Source organism: Rhopalosiphum padi, chromosome 3 (assembly GCF_020882245.1).
Source record: "Rhopalosiphum padi isolate XX-2018 chromosome 3, ASM2088224v1, whole genome shotgun sequence".
Taxonomy (NCBI): Eukaryota; Metazoa; Arthropoda; class Insecta; order Hemiptera; family Aphididae; genus Rhopalosiphum; species Rhopalosiphum padi.
Window position 1 is genome coordinate 62,499,689 of NC_083599.1, and position 25,875 is coordinate 62,525,563.

Sequence of the window (25,875 nt, forward strand, 5' to 3'; positions counted from 1 at the left end):
AAGCTGATCAGTAAATATATCTATTCATGGGATTTCGACAAGATGGTTCCTGGTTAATCAATATAGAACCGTTATTCGATTTTGGACTTTTCTGGATTATGGACTGAAAATAAATATTAGTTAAATAAAATTTTGTACTGAGGAATATCAGTGAATTCCTTAAATTGTTAAGCTTGAAACCCATCGAAGGAAATCATTTTTATGCTATTACCATTTACATACAAGTCATCATACTGACCCACCCAATCAGCAAAACCAGAAAACAACCTAAAAAAAAATTCTAAACATCGATTTTGTTTACATCGACCCACATCACTACTGTCCATCACAAAATGTCACAACCACCCAAACAAAATCATAAATAGGTGATCGCATTTCGAGCACTTATCAATCTATGTACGATTTGATGCTGTATTGGATTACACAATATAACTTACCGACGACGTACAGACACGCGTAATATAATACCGCTAAACATGGTGCGATTAAGCTAAATTTAACAAAAAACAAAAATTATCTCTTTTTTACATCATTGGCACATATAATAATATATTAATATTATAATATCGATGATAACATTTTGTATTGTTTGATATTATATTCACGCACGGACAGGATAATAGTCATTATGCGTGTGCATGTATAATATTTATATGCCTATACCTACTAGCTGTTTGTGACTGAAAATAAAACCAAAAATAGTAATAATAATAAAAAGTATATTTTTACAAACAAAATTTGAACTGACATCCTAAGAAGTCAAGCGACGACGTTTTGTGCGGCTAATACTGCTTTTATTGTCGTTCCGGTGACAGCGTCGATTCGATTAATAAATAAAATATAAAATTATGGTTGTAAGTACGACAGACAGCGACCAACACCAACGCCGCCGTAATTTGGTAGGTAATGATAATGGCAAACCCAACACCTTTTTGATGTCTACACTATGCGCATGCGATTTTTTTGGGTACAAGCAAGGTAGGTATTACGAGACTATATTATAATATTGTATGAATAATATTATACTCTCACGTAATGTTGAAGAGGGTCACGAAGCAGCTGTTATTTTTTGTACACGTTTATATGAATTTTATTAAGCGAAAGAAAGCATATAACATCATTTAATTTTAGTTCATAGTTCCAACTAGACACATATTTCAGGAGAGCAACAATTTTTAATTGGCCACAAATCCGGGGGCTCTAAAAGGCTTCCCTTACTGAAATAACTCAATCCGAGATCTTTTAAATAGGTAATATTTAAATTAGATAAACAATTTAGTGACTGTTATTTATCTTTTTATAAGTATTTACTTTTATGGTTCATTTTTCAATTTTAAACATATTGTTCTATATAACAAATATATATACCTAAATATAGATATTAAATAGCAACAACAATTGAAAAAAAACACTTGGTACAAATATGTATCATTACAAAATTATTATTTTTTGTTTTTGTACTGCACTAAAATACAACTGACTGTTTTTTTTAGTTATTTTTAATATCTCGTTTTCAAATAAATAACTCAGTGAAGCATCATTGTGATGCTTTTGTGCTTAACTAATTATTGATTCGTTGCATACCTACTTGAAAAGTTTGATTGCACATACATTTATCAAGTAACAACATTTTGATTAAAAAACGGAATTTCTATTTTATATCGTTTAGATAAGTTTGGTTATAATTAAATTCTCTTTTTACCACCGCTCATATTATGTAAGATTTTTCATTATTTTTATTTTTTATAAAATATTTGTATCAAGAGTTGATATCATCCAAGATTTATGTACCACATACTAGATAATAATCAATGCAAAAAAATCAAAAGAGTTTATAGAAATTTCAATTAAACGTCCCGAATTCAAAAAACAAACAAGTGAATTTGTCTATCATTTTGGACAATACATGGTACGTACGTGACATTTATGTTCAATCTTTCGACAATGCATTTATTTAATATAGGATAATACAATACATATATTTTATATACCATTTGACAATACATTATTCCGTCTGTTTCTTAAATCGCGTCTTATCGTATATTTACTGATTCCATTGTTCAGATTTAAAATTGAGTTTTTCACGAAAACCGAAAACAAATAAAGCAAAATAATACACAACGGTTTAAAAAGGGGACCGGATTCAATATAATGTTAACATAAAGCAAACATATATATTTTTGAGCTCAACTCCTTTAAAATGTTTTATAAGCGTGCGTCGTGCTAGCAATGATGTGGGTTGCACATGTAGGACGATTCATCATAATATCATAACGATCAAAATATTTTATTCCGTACGCACTTGTAATATTGCCCATTATATTGAGCTCCTCTTCAAATAAAAAAAAGGAAAAATACGGTTCCTAAAAATTGGTCCGAATGCATGCGGAGAAAAAAAAAAGTTCAAAACGTGCTTTACACAACCGTCCACCTTCGACAAACGACTGATTTTAAATAGCTGTTTGATTTGACGATATTTCCGAAGTTCCCATCTATACTACTATTATACGGCTTAACGTTTGAATAATTCAAATAGTTCGCACTTTCAGTATTAAAGTTGTGAGTGGTTGTGTGGGTAGATTTGAAACAAACTAAATCGTTCAAACAACTTTTACCTAGAATGCAAATCAAATATTACAATAACAATTATCATTATATGTAAATTAACCGTTCAAAAAATAATTCGGTTTATCGTGATGAACGCAACATCTAAAACCTAAATAAAAATACGAAATCGAGTTCAAATAATAACAAAAGAATCCTTGTATTAGTCGAAAATATAAATATCAGTGTCGGTTATTTTTATTTTATTTTTTTGATTGGTATAATAATAATAATAATAATAATAATAATAGTTTATTCAATAGAATAAAACGGGCCAAGGCCCAATAGTACAGATAGTAAAGTTTGAATACAAATACAAAAGAAATGCAATATTACATAAAATAAAATCTTATAAGTATATGAAGTTTACAAAAATCTAAAAAGGAAAAATAGTATTAAATAGATAGGCAAACCCAGCATTACGTATTCACATTGTTCATGTGAGCATTTATTATCTCCTTTAAGGAAGAGAAGAAAAAGTCAACTCTCGTCGAAAGTTTATTGCATAGAGCCATAGCCCTAGGAATAGGTGAGTTTTTCAAATAGTTTGTGCTATATACTGGAATATAAAACAAAGATGTGGAACGGTTATTGTAGGCTGGAATAGTAAAGGGGATGCATTTTAAAAGATCAGGATCATCGGTGATACCATTAATTAACTTATATATAAAAGATATATCTGCTATTTCACGTCTGGAGGATAAGGCTGGAATGTTAAGAAAAGATCTGATTTGTGTATAATCATGATTATCAATGGTCAAATTAAATTTAAAGGCTACGAATTTTAAAAACCTATTTTGAACGCGTTCAATGAAGTCGATATCGGTTTTGGTGTATGGATTCCAGATAGGAGCCCCGTATTCAAGAATAGACCTGACTAATGCACAATACAGGAGTTTGAATGATCTAACGTTTTTGAATTCAGATGAATGCCGCTTAATAAATCCTAGAACTTTTAACGATTTTTTTACAACACTCTCAATATGATCACGGAAATTTAAATTAGTGGTTAAAGTTACTCCTAAGTCTGTAATTGAAGAGACTGATCTAAGCTGAACATCATTTATAGAGTATGTATAGGTTATATGCCTACGGGATCTGTAAAAACACATTGAATAACATTTATCAGTATTGAGACACATTCCCCAATTACGACACCATATAGATAATATATTTAATTCATCTTGTAGAACTAGGCAATCCTCAAACGAAGAAATACGAGTAAATATTTTTAAATCGTCCGCAAAAAACAGAATTTGGCATTTTTTAAGAACAAGTGATAGTCCGTTTATAAATAAATTGAATAGAATGGGCGATAAGTGACCTCCTTGGGGAGTACCAGATGGGACCGGGACCGTCTCTGAGTAGAAGCCATGCACTTGGGTGAACTGAGATCTGTTTGTGAGATAAGATTTAAACCAGGATAACAATGGATGACTAAACCCTAATTTATCCAATATAATAATCAATAATTCATGATCGACACGGTCAAAAGCTTTCGCAAAATCGGTATAAATTACGTCAACTTGACAATTATCATTAAAAGCGTTGAGTATGAAATTTTGCAGCGATAAATTACAAGTTAAGGTGGACCTCCCCGGTCTAAAACCATGCTGGCTTTTGTCTAAAATGTTATTAATTGGCTTGATCATTTGAACTAGAACCAATTTTTCTAACAATTTACCAATTTGTACTAGACCAGAGATGGGGCGATAATTTTTGACGTTAGATTTATCGCCTTTCTTGAAAACTGGGGTGATAGAGCTTGTTTTCCAGATGGATGGAAATACTCCTTCCTCAAGTGATTTGTTATATAAGATAAATATGGGATAAGCTATAGAATTTGCTAAGTTTGCCAAGAAGTAACCAGAAACACCATCTGGGCCGGGAGACCTACATTTTATAAGTGCCCGTAGACCATCAGATACCTCATTAAGAGAGATACTACATTTATTGGGGATGATGTGATCAAATTGATAAGTAGAGGCGAAAATGTAAGGTTCATCAGGTGAATGGACGGGTGAAGTGTTATATACAGAGGAGAAATAATCTGAGAATAAATTAGCAATAGCCGCACCATTATTAGCAATAGTATCACCTAAGAATACAGAATTGGGTATACCATGAGACTTAGTATTAAAGTTAACCCAGTTCCAAAAATATTTCGGGTTACTTATAATTTCACTTTCTGATCGGTTTATAAAATCATGAAAAACAATTTTAGACTGCGATTTATATTGAGCACGCAACAAGGAGAATTTTTCATAATTTGATTTACTTTTATTTTTGATATAATTTGAATGAGCTTTATTTTTCTTCCAAACAAGGGTTTTGAGTTCTTTGTTAAACCAGTAAGGGAAATTATGGGAGGTGCTAATGGTTTTTTGAGGGACAAAAGAGTGTAAAGCTTCTAAAAGTGCGTGTTGGAATACGAGCGCCGCTGCCTCAGTATTGAGGTGTTTAAAAGTTTTCAACCAATTAAAAGAATTAAAAAACAGGTTCGCATTAATATAATCACCTTTCACATAATTGTAGATTGTTCTGTCGTTGTTAAGAATAGGCTGAGAGATAGGTAAACGAACATTAATTTGAATTGGAGGGTGGCATGGGTCAATAGGGACAAACGGGTCGTCGTAAAGATTTATGGAGCTCTCTGGGAGATTAGAAAACACCAAATCTAGAATATTTCCATGAGCATTAATGATAGAATTAAACTGGTATAAATTTAACACAGAACAACTCTCAATAAGAGAACTTCCTACTTGGGAAGAAAGGAAGTTGACACACTTAAGCCCGTGCTTATCACTTTCCCAGGATAGGGAGGGAATATTATAATCACCACAAATGATAAACTTACAATTCGGAAAAGAAGACTCAATAGACTCTAAGACTGAAAGGTGATTTAAGTATAACTGTAAATCACTATTAGGTGGAAAGTATACGGCACAAAAAATAATCAAAAGATCACAAACTATAACTTTGACAAAAACTTGTTCAACGTTTAAAGTATCAATATTAAGCAATTTGGAATTAAAAGTCTTCCTAATAGCGATGAGAACTCCTCCACCACGGTTATGAGGACTAGTTTTTTCGGTTCTATCACGTCGAAATACATTATGCTGGGTAAAACCTAACTCATTGTCAAAGAAAGTGTTATTTAACCATGTCTCAGTAAATATTATAAAATCAAGAGTAGATGAAGGTATTGAACATTTTAATAAATTTAATTTGGTCCTTAGACCACGGACATTTTGGTAGTAACCAGACAGAAAAGAATTGATATAAACAGAAGGCTTGTTAAAAAAAACATTTGATTTATGATTATTGAACATTGATTTTAACTTACTAATATAACTATTGGGCTTAGCCCTATCATTTAGTTTTTTTTAATATTTATAATTTTAGGAATTCCATTGAAATATTGTAGGTATACCTACAAATATTATAAAATTAAAAACTGTAAGGACTTCATGAGCTGAACATTACATAAATAATGTGTTATTATAAATGCAAAAATTAGGGATGTAGTTTTTTAAAAGGTGCATTTAAATATGACACAATGTGAGTATTAATAGTTAAACCTAAGAGTACACGTCATAATTATTAAAAATTGTTTATTCTTCTGTCTATTTATTTTTAAGTATAACTAAACACATTAAGAGTATTTAAGTTATTTTTGGGAAAATATATTATTACTGAGAAATGTTTATAAATATTTACTTGTATAACATATTACTCAAATATACCTTTCTCAGTAAAAGATGTAGAAAATATGCAAAATATGCCACTACAATTTTAACTATAAAGTACTTGTAAAATCTTGATATTTCTACACTGTTTATAGTTACATTTTTCGTTTTTTCATTAAAAGGTACAAAATTCATAAGTTTCTACACTTTAACCTTTCACTTTAAAAATATAAATAACTGTATAATCAATGTTGTTACTCGTATAGATGTTTTTACTTTTTGTTCAAGTTCGTATTTTTATCCACTGTGTATTGTAAAATTATCAATGTTTTATTTTTTTTCCAGCATCGAAAAATTTGCATATAAACCCTATATAAAATGAACCGCCATCTGTATGAATTCACTTTCCAATCAATAGAGATGTTGACATTATACTGTGTTCAACTTTTAGAGCGATTTTACTGCTCCATAAAAGTGTTTTCGGAGAAATAAAATCAGGGTAGTAAAATAAACATAGACCTTTTGCATAATTCGAAAGTGTATATATTATTATTATTTAACGACATCAATATAATAATAACTCCAGTAAAAACCTTGTAGTTGACGCTTAAAAAAAAAATATAATAAATATCAGTTACATTTTATTATACCGTTGGTGTAAAATATTATTATTTTTCGTGTTCTATGTGATCAATTAAATATTGAAGAATTATTTGATTTCGCTGTATTGTTTAGGAAAACTTGGTATGTGTTCGTCCATCTCGATGCAGAATGCCGGAGTGTCAATGTTATTATTTTTAATTTGAAAACGTTTTCAAAACCGTTCTGCTTGGTGGTTTATTGAACGTTTATTTTTCTTTAAACTTTAAGTGCTCGTAAAAATCATTTATGGGTTTTAAATATGTTCAATGTTATTGAATTTATAGTATTATTATAGTAGTGAATATTATGATACGAGCCACATTGTATATTGACATTAATAATTTATTATAGTCTCATAAATACCACTAAATAACAAAAATCTTATCAACCCGAAATTCAACACAACACCGAAAATGTACCTAGTTAAACATTTTAAATAATCAATGAAATTTATGTCTGTAATGATAACTGATAAAAACAATTGTACGCGTGGTTTTAAGTAAAAAAAATATATTTCATGTTTTAGGTACACTGACCTAACTAAAAAAACATTTCATAATATTAAAAAGTCACATTTTTTTGAGAATTTTATATATATATTACACATGTATTTCAGAATATTTTTGTCTTATAATTTTTATTATGCTTATATAAGTGTAGACTCGGAAGACAATATTTTAAATTTTATATTTTTTTCATATTATTATTGTACATTTAGATATATTAACGAATATTCTCCTAAAATATTTTTTCAAAATATACGTAATATACTTATTATTATTTATTTTAATGTTCTCTAATAATGTCGTATTGATTTAAAAGAATTTATCTATTACATTATTGTGTTATACATACATATTATTAATTGTTTTTAATTAATAATCTATTTAATCTAAGATTTTTTATTTATACAGTTGAAAATGGCTTTTGGAACTATTTTAGTTCTAGCACATTATACTCTTATTCAATATTATAATGTTTAAAAAATATTTGTGTTGGATAATTATTTTTATGTTCAACATTGTAAAAATTATTGACTTAAGTGAAGTTTTTCAAGATATTTTATACCTTTATCACAAGGTTTATATATAATTATATATAAAAAAATTAATCTAAGACTGCTAATTTTAAAATGGAATTCGTCAAGTTCTTCGTGCAATTTTTAATAATTATTATATAAAAATATTACAATTGAGACTTTATAGACAATATTATTATTATACATAATGTATTAAAATGTGTGGCACAACTATAGAACTAGTCCAAAAATAAATTATGAGTAAACAATTTTTAATTTATTTTACATATAAAAATAAAACTAATAAACATGAGTGCAGTATTTTTGAAGCCTTTGCGATGTTCGTTGTTTCATAAATATAAGTTGTTCATTTCAATATATTATAATTGTGTTTGTTTAAATATGTTTTATACGCAATTACTATACGAATACAATATTATTTACGTTAAAATAATAATAATTTTCTTCATTACGGATATAAATTCAATTAAAAAATATATAATAAAGTAGTTATAATAGTTGTATATTAAACTGTATATTTTGGGCTGTTGAAAAATTTTGGCTTCTGAAGCTTTACCGTACAAACATAACTAATAGTGTTGTAGGGTGTTGGAGGTCTTGAGTTTAGTCCCACATTTAATATTATATGAATATATAAGGATTATTTAACAAGAAAAAAACATATTCCTGGATTAGCATCATTATAATAATTAGAAATTATTATAAAATTGTCAAATATTTTCGAGAAAAAAATTAAACGATATATTATTACAGCTTAGGTATATTAAAATATATACATTTTATGGCAAATTTGTAATTTAAAATATTTTATAAAGGTGTTTTAAACATAATACATAATTATAAATTTATTTTTATGACTTAATTTATAAGTTATAATAATAATAATATCATAATATTACTCGTAAAGAATTTTAATGTAATATAATAAATTTGATATTTTATCAATCTACTGTTCTATAATAATAAAATTTTAAATAATACTTTAATTCTTACATATTTTTGTTTTTTTTATAAATTATTATTTTAGGGCTTTTAAAAAAAACTAACTGGGAGAGGGTGTTTGAATTGTCCAAGCCTTTATTCACGCTTTTAATCTTAAACTTAACATGTTTCTGTAAATAATTTTATAGTATTAGTGGGAGATCGCGATCTTTTATCGATGCACTATATTGATTATATAGTTGTAGCAGACAACTGGACTAAAAAGTAATAACTGACAACTATCAATACTGTTATGCATAATGTTTGAATATTTTAAGCGTATCCACCAATAATGTATAATTAATAATAAAATACTAGCATAGATAGAAGCATGCTTAGGTTTTTGAAAGGATTAGGGATATGTGAATTTTTGACTGTTCTCAGACTACATTTTAACGAAAAAAAAAAAATATATATTCTTGAATTTACCACAAGCTCTTTAGTTAATTATAATAATATATTATTAATCATGTGTACGAAGGGAATATTTGTATATGTATGTTAATAACTCCTTGACATAAATCACCCCATGATAGCGGTAAATAGGTATACTTTCATTACTTTATCGCACACCTATATGTTATCGTTATCGATTAACTCATTAATTTATGTTATGAAATATTCAAAATACACGCCGAAAAGAATATTTAAAACATACATAGATTTTTATTTTAACGACAAACCGAACTTTTTCTGCGTCAATGAGAAATCAATATACAAAACAAATCCGAAGGGGGGGAGTTGTGATATGACATCCTCGTCACAACCTCTCTACCGAGTGCACGTCCATGAAGATATGATATTATTATTGTGACTACGTCATAGATTCATAGATAACAGTTGAAAACTTTTAATCGTAGTAATATTTTAATACGTACTGTGGTGCGATTTTTCGTTTGCAGCGGTAACACTTTTGAGGGTCAATGGCAGAACGGCAAGAGACATGGACTTGGCGTCGAATCGCGGGGGAGGTGGCTGTACAGAGGAGAATGGACACAAGGTTTCAAGGGCCGATATGGTGTCAGACAGTCGGCCACAACCAACGCCAAGTACGAGGGAACTTGGGCCAATGGGCTGCAAGACGGCTACGGGTCGGAGACGTACGCCGACGGTGGTACGGTTTTTTAATCTTAAACACAATATTTTACGATACTGCTTTTCCGTTTAAAGTAAACATAAAAAATTAATAATATAATTTAATATCGTACATTATTTCATTAATGTCGATCGACCGTCAAATTTAACCTAAATCACATTGAGGTGTGTACATATATTATGTATATAGGGTTCTGAATTTGGAAAAATTTACTTGAAAATGTTCAGATAAAAATATTTCAAAATTGAAAATTTCTCACCTCATAAAATGTTTCGATGAAATTATGAAGAAAGTAAAATATATTTTCTACATATAATATACTGGTTTAGAATAGTATTGGTTAGTAATTGTACATATAGAAAATATCGACAGTGAGTTTATCAACATCTATAGCTGAAGTTTAAGAATTAACTTGTTAATGGTTATAAATGTATTAGTTATCACTTACCAATTAAGACTATATTATTCATCATATTTTTTAAGCCAAACGTTTGTTTCTAATATTATTAATTTATGCATATTATGCATTGTAAACTGCAGTATTTGAATATTTGAAAATGTGCCCTTTGTTAGTGACCACTTATATTAATTAATAATATTACTATAATTTTATAAAAATGATACTATTATTTTTTTATAATTTATTATCAAACAATATCAAATAACCATTAACCACGAATACTAAACATCATTTTTTTATATTTTTATTTGAAATTGATTATACAATTGAGTTTGTGACATGAGTTTATGGGGTTATGAATTTATGTTTAAACTGTTTTATATTATAAAATATATATAATGCAAGTTATACATTTTATGTTACGGTTTATTTTTGTTTCAGACAATAAACATGCTTTTAAAAATGTTCTCTCACTCTAAGTACCTATACAACTAGATATTAAAACATTTTTAAGATTTATTTTTCACATAAATTAAATATTCCGAGGAAATAAATTGCATGAAATTTTTAAACCTTAGGTTCTTAGTGTTTCTAAATTGTATATTTTTTCTTTCGTTATAAAATCGAAATTTAATCAGGCAGTCATTTTTTCAACTCAGTAATAGGTCAAGGGACTCATTGGGATGTGCATAATAATGTACCCATTGATGCTGAAAGAGAAGTACTCAAACGTGCATATAAAATATATGATCAACTCGAGTACCCCTCGCTATACGTAGGCATGCAGATCACTAATACAAATGGTGAATAAGAATTTACCGTGTTTGTAGTTTTTTCTTTTCAAAGCGGAACAATTATTATAAACCAATGACAGCTTACATACTTGTTATTATATTTTTTTGTGGATTCGATTTTTAAAAAATAACAATAATCAAAAAACTTCATAAATGTAGCATTTATTCCAAAATAATGATTGAATGCCATCGACATCGCGCGTATTTTATTTTTTAAATTGAAATTTAATTTTGTTTATCGTTCGTTACCTTTTGTATGCACGCAGAATACTTAAACAAATTATTTTCGGTGCTGCCGAAAAAATATAATAACGTCCACAGTGGCCTTCACTCAAAAATATTATATGAATACAATACAATTTGCACTTTTTTGGGTGTATTTCATCATTCCGTCCGTGTATATTATTCTACTTATTTGCAAAAAAACATTTTATGTAGGTACACGACATGAACTGTTTAAATATAAAATACCGCACGAATAACACATAATATGTATTATACACAGCATAATTTGTATTTCATTTGAATTCCAAATTGCATGTAATATTAGTGCTTCTTTGAGTCACAAAACAACTACATACATCACATTCCGTATATATATTATATTAATATTACCACTTTACTATAATTTTGTTTTTCTATTCAAAGCAAATTGAAAATATGTAGGTGTAGTGAATGTACGCGTACAAATAAAATATTTTTGAATCTTTTGATTTTCAATGTAAACAATTTATTTTTCAATGTATGAAATTACAAAGTTGTTTTATATTATTCTTCTTTGTATTTCGTTTTTGCAATTTTAAAGGTAAAACGTAGGTACATACAGTCACGCGAGTGCAAACTGTAATAAAAAATGCACGATATAACCTAACCTAATAATAAAAATAAAGTATCGATTACATTATAATAATATTATTTATAGTCACAAATTCTATTTAATTTAATGAAAGAGCTATTCAATTACTGTACTGTTAAATTATTACTTTTTTTTTTTTACTATTTCACATAGCTTTGTTAGAAACATTTAGAAATTAAATATTTGCAGACAAATTATATTAGCTACTTTATAATTTTCACTTCATAATCAACGTGTAACAAATTTGTTATTTATAATAAAAATATGGTACTGTATTATATATTAAACAACTGTTTTTATGTACCTAATGTTATGTTTAATTTGGTGCACGAGTTAATTCATAAGCCGTATTGAATTAATATTCATAATTTGAGGGGACATTTAAATAATAAATAAATATTATGATTGCCTAAACGTTTTTAGACCCATACGTTTTATTTTATAGCATCAAATTCTAGATGCACCCTAGATTAGATTATACAATTAATTAATTTTATAATTTACAAAATGATACATAGGTAAAGATGGTATAATAATATATTGTAATCACGAAAACAGATATTTTATTATTCGAGATCACTAAAATAAATTATGAAATACTGTAAGGACTTATCAAATATAAAGCTTATTACTGTTTTTATAAAATATTATAAATTATATAAGTTTTAAGTTATTTATTCTCAAGAAAAAAATAAATAGCAATCTGTATTATATGAATATTTTAAATATTATAATCAAGTGTTACTTCATTAAAAATCCAATAAAATTATGGTGTTTACTTACTGTCCAATTATCTCGTTATATTATAATGTGTAGAATATTCTAGTACATCACGTAATAAACGTGCATTTATATAAAAAAATATGTGATGTTTATTTCTATATTAACTTCCTGCTATACGTTATAACATGATGTATAAAACAATTTGAAGATTTTCACCGGTGAACAATAATATCGTTTGCCGTTTTCTTTTCAAGGGACGTTTCAAGGGCAATGGATGCGTGGAATGCGACATGGATACGGTGTCCGGACTAGTGCTAGGTTCGGGATGGCATCTCATTCCAAGCCAAACAAATCGGACATCCGGAATTCCCTGTCGTCATTGGGTAGTGACGACGCGCACAACAAGGTTGGCAGCGCGTCCGAAGACCCGGTGATCGGCAGCGAAGGCCGGGACAAAAAGCTGGACGACACACGTGGCGGGTTCGTGTTGAAGGCCAACAGTGACGAGCAGCCGAACAAACGGAAGACGTTGGTGTCTAAGTCTACGCACAGTCTCAAGAGGACTTTCATGTCTGTAAGTACTCGCAACATGCGTGCACGCGTCTTGCAATTGCAGCTATATTAAGGATCGCGGAAATAAGAGTAAATTCTTTGGGTGGGTTGAATTCGAGAGTGATTGTCTTACCATCAAATACTTGATATCCTGTCTAATGTAGCAAGAATAACATAACTCTCGACCAACAAAACTCTCATTTGATCTAATTTAAAAAGTAAAGCGTTCGTCCGGTGTGGCCAGTGTAAATATTTGGGCAAAAAATTAAAACCCTTTTATATAAAAAAATATTTTTAAAGTTAAAACTTACTTAGGTACTAAAGTTATAAATTATCGATGATATTATTTTGGTTCCTATAAAAAAAAAATTATGGATTTAAATTCCATGGTTTTTATTAAGTTTATGTGTAAGTGCTTGCTTTTGTTTAGATATGGTTTCAGCCCCTTGTTAAATGCAACTCACAAACTGCCAATTTGTAGCTCACCTACTAAGCTTCAAGTAGTTATTTGAACTCGAAATATGCGAAACAAAATGCTTGGCAGGCATCCCATGTCGATAAAGCGAAACGCGGAGTCGTTATAATATTCTCGGAATACCGATGAAAACCTGTACGATGATTTTCGACATTCCAAGTGTACGGTCTGCCTTTTAAGTTTTACCGCCCACGGTCGTAAATCTGCCTCTATATAGATCCATCGTCACCCACGTATGCTTGTATGATAATCGTTCCTTAGGAAAAGGAAATTAAAAGTATTATAAGTACTATTTTTACACGAACCTATATAGTATATACCGTTACTCAAATCGTCTATTGCCAAAATTGTTGTGTAGGTAAACTGTAGAGTGCATCGTGCTATTCATTAGGTAGTGTTTTTATCATTTACTGTTTCGTAATTTGAATCGATAAATAAAACGACACATATAACTAACCTCAGTTTTACCTATACATAATATGAATGCCTTGATTTTATGCTAGTTTTCAACGTGTTTTTCTTTTTACATGAAGTAATGTTCATTAGAGTCGTATATTTAGACTAGCAAATATGTAGGCAAGCAATACATGCACAGTTAGTCATATTATTAGGGGGGACTTGGCATATAATAATATAATATACTAGGTAATTCGTCGATCATGTTCATCCTCTTATCTTCTTCGATAATGAAGTTATTCACAAACGTGATTTTTGAAATTGTTTTATGCTTAGAGGCCATATTTTAAAATTTGATGTACTATTTAAGTAGTGATCGGTGGGAATACAAACTTCTTTTTTTACTGTAAATTATTTAGCAGATCATTTTTCTAAAAATATTGACGCGTCAAAATCAAAATTCAAACGAGTAAGAAGTAGCTTCTGAACTATTTAACTTTGTATACTAAAGGTAATAAGTCAATGATAATAGGTTTGAAAAATATGGAGATATATCAATTTGAAAATGTTATTCATTTATATTAATCTAAAAATATAATATAATATATGTATTATATATACTAGAATACTAGATCCAATATTACATATATTTTATATATTTTTTAATATAATTATTGAGGACTATTATAGTATTATCCTTAATACAATAATTTAAAAACAACTCGTTTTGAACTAAGTTCATCAAAATGTTCCACTCAATTCTTTATTAAATAATGTACAGTAAAAAGGGAAGGTATCTTATTTAAAAAATAGAAGTTTGTATTATCACCAGACACTCCTAAGTATTACAAAACATCTCAACAATAATAAAATAATATTATTACCTTTGGTATTAGAATTTAAATACATTATTATTATTATTTTAAAGTGAAAAAACGAGGATGATTATCACTCCTGGTGAATTGCACTGTATACACTCAGTCAGTATTACGCTCCTGCAGGTTTTATACCTATTAAACTAATTAAAACAATCGATATAATTTCCGTTCGCTTAAGATATAATGCAGATAATATATTATTATAGTACGACTTACATGCTCGTTTACTTTATTCGCTATTGCTGAGATGTAATAATATTATATGCTAATACGCAATGTCTTGTGGAATACGTTTATTTTTATTCCTGTTTATTTCATTCTGTGACCATGACGCTGAGTTTTGAGCGAAAAAATTTAGTAGAAATTATTAATACTTTAATTTAAAGATGTATTAACTCCGCTGCAACACTCCAGCACTCGTATTACATAAAACAAAATAAATTCTACGTATATATATAATAGAGAATGTGGATTGTAGATTCTATTTTTCAAAGTTTAGAGCCTCTTGTCAAACGTTCAAACGTTAAAAGGTATTGATTTTGTGCTGTGTTTCTAGTCGTCTGTGACTTGAGTGGTTTTTTGTTTGTTGGCTTAGTCGAAACATCCACACAGACGGGTCCCGTTGTCGTCTTAATGATTAATATTTGATTTAGTTGAGAACTTCTGTGGTGTGTAAATGGGTCGGAAGTCTTTTGAAAAAATATATAAATCGCACCAGACGCAAAGTTGGCACAGTATATAATACCGCAACTATCGTATGAAATAAGGATCGCGGGCGTCTCTGCGTGAGCATCCCGAAAATGGTGACGGATCAAAGGGCCATCACTCTAATAATACAACAATAATCGCCTTCCCCTTCCTTTCCCCTCCGTCTATAGTACTCAGATGAGACAATAGCCACGCGTATAATAATTAATAAGTAATAATTAACTTCTTTTAAGTGGAAAATCTGACGTTAAGATTAAACACCGACTGAATGAACGGTTAACCAACCGTTGTCGTGTATCGTGTTAGATTGTCATCGTCGTCATTAGTCATATTATTATAACCCTGCGCAGGTACATTGTTTTGGGCGTCGCTCGTTTGAGCGTTGGTACCTATTTTTTTTACTCTAAAATATATCTTATGAGTTCACTTTTCGGGTCATTTGAGCACGGACATTTTTAATCATAAAACTATCTATCATTGGTCAGATTATTTAGTCAGTTTAAATGTGAATTTTCACCGATTATTACTAAAAGACGTTTTATAAAGGAGTAATTTAACAATGTAAGTCAACATTTGAAAACCGTAAAATTTGTAAAAAAAATAAGTTTGTAAAATTATAATAAAGAATCAATCAAACTTTAAGTTGTTTCAAATTAACGAATTATGTGATATAAATTAAAATAGATGGCCCCTACATAATTACATTTTGTATACTATTTTATTTTGATATCGAATTTTGAAAATGTTTTGTATTGTGTCATATGATTAGTGTGGAAAAACGGGCAATACTTTTCTTCGTTGTTGATAAATATATTATTGAGTATTATAAATACTTTTTATATCAGAATATGTCTTGTGATACATTTAAAAAATATTTTACTTGGCTGTTCTGCGAATATTATTCTGTTTCTTTCGTTTCTTACGGTTATTTAAATTTTCCGCCGTTGTATAATATGCTTTATTCTTCATATATAAGTCGATTTTCAATTTTAAATACAATACAGTACCTACGTTTGATATAATTCGTCCTTAAAGTTGTACTTTACATATCCCCACTAGACATCACTGCGTTTTTCGTCCTGTTTTATCTATACACGCTCTACAACTCTCGACTCCCATAATATTACGTTTAAATAAATAGTGCGCATTATAATCCATCTAGTGCTCGGGCGGGATAGGTACAAAATGGGAAAGCTCATCATTAGACGTCTTATTAAAGTTATCGTCTTCCGGATTATTGTTATTGCTAGGTGTAAAATTCTGTAAATTAAATTGGTGTCCGCGTGCCTCGGTTATATTTACCTACCCATGCAGAACGAATGATAGTGCCTTACGTCACATTTCATTAATTAAACTTACGATTGTCTATTTTTATTTTTAAAAGTATACCGAATAATCGCTGACGATATTATTATGTTATGATATATGGAAACTCAGCCTCCTTAGTTATAAAATATAAATAATTTGGTGGTATTTTAATATTATAATATAGGTACAACGATATATAATGATGTTATTTCACGTGAGTACTTACTAAGAGTATTAATATTTTTAAACCCAATTGTTATGGTTGTTGTAAAATAAGTTGAATTATTAGTGCTAGTTTGCCAAATCTGATATTTCCTATTTTATTATCTATTTATTTAAGTACCTGTTGAGTTTTAACCTAATCGTAGTAAAAGTTAGAATTTGATACTAACCATGTATGTTTGAATTGTTATACTATAATATGCACGTAACGATATGCACGTAATTTCAACACTAATAATATGTAAATCGGTTGAGGTGGATCAATTGAATTTGAATTTTGCCCACAATGACCGATAAATGAAAGACATTTTTATTTTTATATTTTAATTTAATTAGTCTTAATTATAGTAGCAAAATGCTTATAATTACTGATTGGTCATTTATTTATTTTTGACGAGTTTGTGATTTTATTTTGTTTCTATAATATTTTGCATGTAGATTTCCGTTTGTTTTCTCTTCAACATTTGTAAAATGCATATTATGATGTGTTAATTTAAATACTAACCAAATTTGTATTGTTATTTAATATAAACTAAACTTTAAAATTGAAATTGCAGCATATAATATATATAGCACAAATGGAATGGTATTCGCAAAAATTTTGATTTCACAGCAAAAATGTATAGATAATATGAACCATATGGAAAAATATGACTAGATACTATTATGAAACAAAAAATAAATGTCCGAGTACAAAAATAATCCGGAAGTAATAAATGCCAAAACAAAAATTGATATACCTTTTAACTAACGGTACATTTGTAAAAATTGGTATGAATTTTTATTAAAAAATAAAAATGTTATAAAAAAAAAAATCAAAAATTAAATTTAAAATAATTTCATAGCAATATTAAAAAGTTATTAATTTGATAAAGTTGAGTTTTATGGGTATTTAATAAATTATTGACTGTTGAAAAAGATCCATTTAGTATGTATATAAAAAAAAACATTACGAAAAAAAGAAATTACCTAATATAAAATTATATTGCTGTGTACTGTTATGTGAATTGTGGTTTTGAATGAAATTCGTTAGTTGGTAGGCCACTCTAATGGGTAGGTTGAATTTAAATTAAATCATAAATCATTAAACATAAAATGAAAATTTTCAACTGAAGAAGTGCGAGAATCAACACACTATAATATTTCCTATTATGTTTATATTAAAGAGTGTAATTTTGTTTAGAAAATGATATTGTAAGTGAGCAATATAAAAATATTTCAATACTTATAAGATTAATATTTTTTAAATGGTAATAAAATAATTAATACTGATTGAGCTAGATCTCAATTTTAGTTCCAATATCTAGTTTTATAATAATCTGAACGCTTATATAATATATTATATATAAAAAAATATATTAACTACACATTTTCGATATTTTTCAACTTCTTTAAGAAGAAAATATGAAGAACTTTGTATTACATTTTCAAGCTTTTTGAGTGAGAAACAACATTTCTATATACATAAATCAAAAATTTGAAATATTACAAATAGCTCAAAAGTCAAAAGTTTTGAAAATAACATCATGTCAAGAAAATGTTAATACAAAAATTTGGTGAAAAATATCAAGTATCTACTACTATTTTTCCTTTCTGAATTATAAAAAAAGAAAAGAAAATCGATTTTGTCGAAAACGGGTGTGTAAATATTCCTGTTTACCTGTCATTTTAGATTAGTTTTTTTCCAATTATAAAGAACAGAATTGCAAGTTTCCGATTTTTATTCTCCGAAATTACTATAGCTTCAATATTGACGTTTGGTGAAAATCAACTAGTCATAAACGAGATGATAGACAAAAAAAAAATAATAATAAAAAAAAACACGTCATTGCAAAACCTATTTATTCCTTACTCTGTTCAACCGAATTAACGGGAGCTAATAAATGTCAAATATTATCACTTATTATGCAGTCAAATGACAATAATTTTAAATGTCACACGGTGATTAATAAGATAAAAATAAAAACATTAATATATTAAATTATATAGACATTTTTTCTTCCGGTCGACGTGATAGTTTTTATTTACATTTTTAATTATTTTACACAGATCTAGATTTAGGCGATCTAGGCTCTTGTAGTGCAAGAAAAATCAAATTTTAATCATATCGGGTAATAATAATTTATACTTCGTGAAACATAATACTGGCATTCGAGTGCGCGAAAACAATCAGTAAACGGTGGTATTGCTGTACTCAGATTCGTTCTGTTGTAATGAACGCGAACGAAATCGAAAGAAGAAGAAAAACCCTTTACACAAATCTCGGTCAAGCGTAATACTTAAGTCATCTACCGCCGCTGACTCAGCGTAAACGCCTAAAGATTTATCTTGGCATTGGTCACTCCTTCCTGATTAATTCATGACACAAGCTGGCCGTCGGCGTGTTTCTTGGCTTCACATTTTCAACACTGCGTTCCATTTTCTAGGACGTTCGATTTGCCAAATTAATGACCATCAATCACTGTTGTACTACCCGCGATTCCTCGCGTTTTAATAATAATAATACAAAATATAAAAATAAAAAACGATTTGCGTCCGGTTTATATCGTATCGTGAACTTGCTAGTAGATAAACGCATACGGATTGTTTGATGATCGCAAAACGCTATTGGTATAATATCCCGTACATTTTAACAAAAACAACATTATTTATTTGTGTGTGTGTGTAATTTAAAAGCTAACTTGATTGGATTATACCAATTTGTTATATTGTTTGTATGGAAAATAAATAACAACGCTGTCATTGCCATGGGCGGTGTACGTATAGGACAAGGTACGGGATTTTTGTGTTCCGAAAGGCAAATTTGGATTAAAAAAAAAAAAAAAAAAAACAAAAAATAAAAAATACAGAACAAAATTATCATGAAATATTTTAAACTGATATTTTATTTTAACTAACTGATAATTTTTAAATAAATACTACAAAAATAACGTTGTATTATCCCAAGTTTTTTTGCAAGATAAAAATGAGCATTATAGTTAAATAAATAACTGCCTTTCATAAAATGTACTATACATTGTTGTTGTTGTTATTTTTTTTTCGTTCGTTTGGTTTTATAAGTTGTTCTAAAAGCATAATAAATTTCATATTGATCCTATTATTACCATCGCAGTATTATTGTGATATTGTATTGACTGTTTATGCTGTTAATGCTTTAATGTTCAATAATTTCAAATTCTATCTTAATGAAATGGTATAAATGGCAGGTACATATAACTGTAAGAGTTTTGATAAAAAGACGTTCAAATACCTGTGCAGTGTGTGGTAATTTTTTTACACCTGGAAAAATAAAATTCGAAATCGACGAAATCTCAGTAGTCAATACCGATATATTACTATTACTATTATTATTATTATCATCGTTATAATAATTTTTAACGCACGGGAAATTGATCGATTCCGACTTTTGGGAGTGATGATATAATACGTTGCATAATATAATAATAATATTATGATGAAATAATATACGTATATACGTTATTAAAGTAGATTAAAACCAATAATGTATCCACGCGTCGACAAATAATAGTAATTATCGTAGATCTAGCACCTGTTCTGACGCGTCGTCTATCACGGAACCCTCGTTTATATTAATCGTGTCATAGAGACGGCAATGATAATATTATGTCCATCGTCGTTGCGCCCACAATAATATATTATAGGATGTAGATGTACCTAGTACACCCAACGAAAATCTATCGAAATTATCGATTTAGTTTGTTTGAATGTTTCTGACTTCGGGTCTACGAAAAAAAAAAAAAAGTTTTGACGGACCACAGTGATGGTGCTGAACTTTTAAAAATGTACTCAGTTCAATAATATTAACCACGAAACAGTTTCAAAACTCTCGGTAACAATTTGTATGGCTTACGGTGGATCGGGATTAGCTTTTTTTCTGACCGCAATTTCAATAAAAGATATCAGGTAAGGTTCGGTGACATTTTCCAATGAATATAAATTATCACTTGATAGTAGTTGATACTATAATTATTATCAATTTGTGAATAGGAACGATTAGAAATACGTTAATGGTAGTTACATTATAATTAAAATTATTTTAAAATTTTATTGAATACTATTATATAATGTTATATATTATGGATGACAAACATTCGTTAATAGCTTTCATGATTCAGCCATAACATTTCATATTTCATTTTTTGTGCAGAAACATTGACTTGGACAAAAAAAAAATGAATAAATAAATAAACGATCTTTTATATACTTAAATGTTGTTTTTTCAACAATTCATTAGATGTATATTGAAAAATATTGAGATGTAAAATAATTAATTTTAAATATAATGTGTATTTTTAAGTTTCTTTATGTAATATCATAAAAACAAATTTACTATCATTGAATAAAGGAAAATTCTTCCTTAGGTGATGAAATTATAGTTTTTAGATCTTATATAATGTAAAATAGATAAAAATACGTTGTTACGCGGAGGAGAGTAAAACATAATATCATGTTTTATAATTAGAAAACAGACCTGTGCTTATAGCAGCTTTGATGCAGATTTAGTATTTTAATTACCGTATTACTTACATAATACGTAGGCCAGTCATAGGGATATAAGGGTACTTCCTTTGTTAGAATGGTGAAGTTAAAAATTATTTTTAAGGTAATCACAGCATATGTATAATATTATTATGCTGATTGACTACATCATATACAAGTATAATAACTGTGTTATCGTTTTACATGTGTGTAATATAACTTCTTTTCTTATTACATTTTAATCCAAAACATACAATAATAATGTACATAGATGTCCATCGAAACGTATTAATAAGTTTTTAATACCCAAGTTCTTCATTCATATTTTACAATTCATTTAAAATAGTTTTTTTTACTTATTTCTCATTTGTTTGTGAAATGAAACGTATAAATTTGTCATGAGATAATGTCTATTTAAAACATTATAAAAATGTATAATTAAATAGTTAGGTTATATTTTTTGTTTTTGGACATATTGTCTGATTAAAAATACATCAGATGATAATTACTATTTTTTCAGATACGGGATTTTTGCGTGATAAATTCTATATACTTTTTACCATGAAAATTCTTCGTTTTTATGAAATTGTTTTGGATCGCATCGACGATTGAATTTAACTTGTTCTCAGAACGCAGTACTCGAGTCAAAATATCTATTGAATTGGAATATCTCATTTATTATTTAATTTTTTTACAACAAAGTCGTTTCGAATAAATTATGTTTAGTGGACAGTCTAGTCGACTTTTGTACAATTATGTTTTATTTCCCATACCGAATGCATATTATGTGGTACGTATTAAAATATTATTCCTAAGCTTTTTCTCGTAGCGAATATACTAAAATATACGAGTACCTACCTATAACCTATCAATATTGTATTATGTTATTTTCAGCTACACATGTCAATACCCATTTCACTTCTAACTCGATTACTGGATGATTAAATTAAAATATTTAGATTACATGGATTACATAAACCATAAAATATTAAATTCATCAATTGTGAAGTCACGGTTAAAATGTTCACATCGTTTAATCTTGATGAAATCGCCACAAATATATTAATTGATTCTAGCATCATGGCCTTCGCAGCCGAGAGTTAAATTCAGTAACACTTAAGTTTTTCTCGTTCAATATAGAAAGAAACAATAGATTATACCTGTTCACTTTTAAAATTTGATTGTATCGAAGTTATAGCTATTACAGTTGAATATTACATGTATGGACCTATTTTAAAATATTTAAATTTAGACCCATTACACAAGTGCATAACGAACCAGACTTGATGTATGTTTTCTATTTATACTGCTATACGTCGACTTGTTGATTGTCTCAAAGTCTTAGATTAAATTTATTTTTTGGCATCATCCTGCCATACTAGAAAATAAAAACATTTATTTTATCCGGATGCTTGTCATAATAATTAAATCACTTTAAATCCTGCAATAAAAAAGTTTATGTGATTATCAAACACATTTGACCTATATCCTTTTATGACATATATTATTATATAAAACTATTGAATCCGTTATGATCGATATATCATTGTAAGTACAAATTTTAAATTATTGTGAATTTTATAACTGTTTCAATCCCATAAGGATCATTATCTTAGTGTTGTTATTACATTTGATATTGTATACGTATTTTTTGTTTTACATCTTATCACATATTTAAATTAATTTAATTTCATGTAGATTTTATTGGGAAAACTCGTTATGCTTACATTACGATTTACGGTGTCAACGTAATCTTACTCGTTAAGATTATACTGTTCAGATAGTTTAATAAATAACAAATAAACAAAAACGGTTGAAGATATTTTTATAGTATTCAAATTATAAATTATAAATAAATAGTTTTATACTTGTAAATATTTGTAAATTCATACTTTTATATTACTTATTTGCAGATATCGAATAGATGCTTGAATATTTTTAATAGTTCGGTGTACTTGTAATTTTTTTTTTTTTATGACCTATATTTTTCTGCTAAATCCAAAAGCTTTAAAACGATGTTATTTTTTGGTATTGTTTGATAATAATAAAAGTTAGTTTGAAATAGATTAGATAAGCTTTAATTTAGATGTTGATATATTTTAAAATATTGAAATCGCTTACAATTTGCCTATTTATCATTTTTTTTAAAAATACATTTAGTGAAAACACTACTTTATGTATATAAATCAATATTTATTAAATGAGATATAATATATTTATTTACAATTATCAAAATGCTGTGTAAACTATATTCAATTGTTTATTGTTTTATTAGTCTATGTTTCCAAACGTATATCGTCAATTATTGATACAAAACAAATATTTACGAATTATCGACGTTCTCTTTATCAGAATGTATTATATGGTGTAAAATATTTGTTTAATAGCATATATATGGTGTGCTGGATGTGAAATTACCATCGGCATACTGACGTATGAAGTCCACATTTAACCTATTTATAATGTTGTAAGATATAATATGTAGACAGTTGTATAATATTATGCGATGCGTATAGATCCACACATAATATCACCAATATATATATTATTAAGTATATAATTTGATATGAATATAAGATAAAAGTGACTCAGTGATTGCACGTATGTGTGATGTCACACAATTCACAAAATTATGGGTTGAAATAACAAACAGTAGGTGTTAAAAGTGTTTTATTTAACTCTCGACGTATTTCCCAGACATTTTACTCTCCCCCAAATTCATAGATCTAACCTCACTTTGTACTAAAGATCTATCAAATTCGGGGGGGCCTTGTAAATTAAATAATATTTTTTTATGTAATATTAATTGATACGTCTCGAACTGTCACTTTTGTAAAGGGTTTCAAAATGCGAAAACAGAGAAGCACCGGTGAGCTGGAGAAGAAGGTTTCGGGAAGCATTAGAAGCACGGCATCATGTACGTCATGGATCAGCACTGGATCATCTCAGTCCGCGATGGGCGAGTCCTATAACACAGATTCCAACGCCAGCTTTATCGTTGAGGTACGTGGTGGCGGTGTCTGCGAGCCTGCGTGGTGGCTCATTTTTGAGGGGTTATAGCGATGTTTGATGGGTGGGGGGGATGACGCAGTCAGTGAGTAGAAGAAGGGTAATGCTAGGAAGGGATAATATATTGAAAGAGTGGTCTAAAATAGCGTTTTTTTTTTTTTTTTTAATGAAATATATTTGTTTTCAAATTCCTCGCTGCAGGACGAACACATGGACGTGAACACGACGGAAACGTACGTCGGGGAGTGGAAAAATGACAAAAGATCTGGATATGGGATCGCCGAGAGAACAGATGGGCTGAAATACGAGGGCGAATGGTTTGCCAACAAGAAATATGGTTATGGTGTGACTACGTTTAAGGACGGCACGAAGGAAGAGGGCAAGTACAAAAACAACGTCTTGATTACATCTCAAAAGAAAAAACACTATTTCCTCATGAGGTCAGCCAAGCTCAAGGAACGGATTGAGGCCTCCGTGAACGCAGCGCACAGGGCATCAAAAATTGCGTTGCAAAAAGCGGATATAGCAATATCTCGGTGAGTTGGGTGTCGTTTGAATGTGTATTCTGTCCATGCAAGTGTTAGGGAAAAGATAAAGCGATGCTAATGAATTTAACAGTAGCACCTAGTTTTATGTGGTGTGGCTCGAAACTTTAATTTTTTTTTTTGTCAAAAATTTTCTTAAAAATACCTTTCCATCATCCTAAACAAATTGAATGCAACACGTCCAAAATGCACACAAAATCATTTTACAGGTAAAAATATAAATATATATATATATAAGTAAAATAAGTACATAAAAACTATGTATTATTATATTATGCAGTTCTTATAATTTTACAGTATAACCACGGGTTACTAAAATAGTAACCGAAATAATAATAATAATAATATTGCAAATTAGTCTTTCGAATTTAAAAATCAATTTTTTTTCATTGCGAATTTAAGTTATTTTTTGGCATGAGTGATTTTTAGCTTACAGTATTTTAACGAATTAATATTAT

General features: G+C 28.6%; 2 protein-coding genes across 2 annotated transcripts in view; one reads left to right on the forward strand and one right to left on the reverse strand.

Annotated features, from left to right (window-relative positions):
- Positions 1-3,023: 3,023 nt before the first annotated feature.
- Positions 3,024-5,936, reverse strand: LOC132925319 (uncharacterized). The gene has a single exon (XM_060989726.1). The coding sequence runs from the start codon at positions 5,934-5,936 to the stop codon at positions 3,024-3,026; it is 2,913 nt and encodes a 970-aa protein (XP_060845709.1).
- A 219-nt stretch (positions 5,937-6,155) lies between these two features.
- LOC132925320 (junctophilin-1-like) overlaps positions 6,156-25,875 on the forward strand; it is a 36,586-nt gene continuing 16,866 nt past the window's right edge. The window contains exons 1-6 of the mRNA XM_060989727.1: positions 6,156-6,165; positions 9,105-9,180; positions 9,858-10,069; positions 13,079-13,398; positions 24,702-24,866; positions 25,074-25,408. Coding sequence (XP_060845710.1) covers positions 6,156-6,165; positions 9,105-9,180; positions 9,858-10,069; positions 13,079-13,398; positions 24,702-24,866; positions 25,074-25,408 — 1,118 coding nt within the window. The remainder of the gene's footprint in view (positions 6,166-9,104; positions 9,181-9,857; positions 10,070-13,078; positions 13,399-24,701; positions 24,867-25,073; positions 25,409-25,875) is intronic.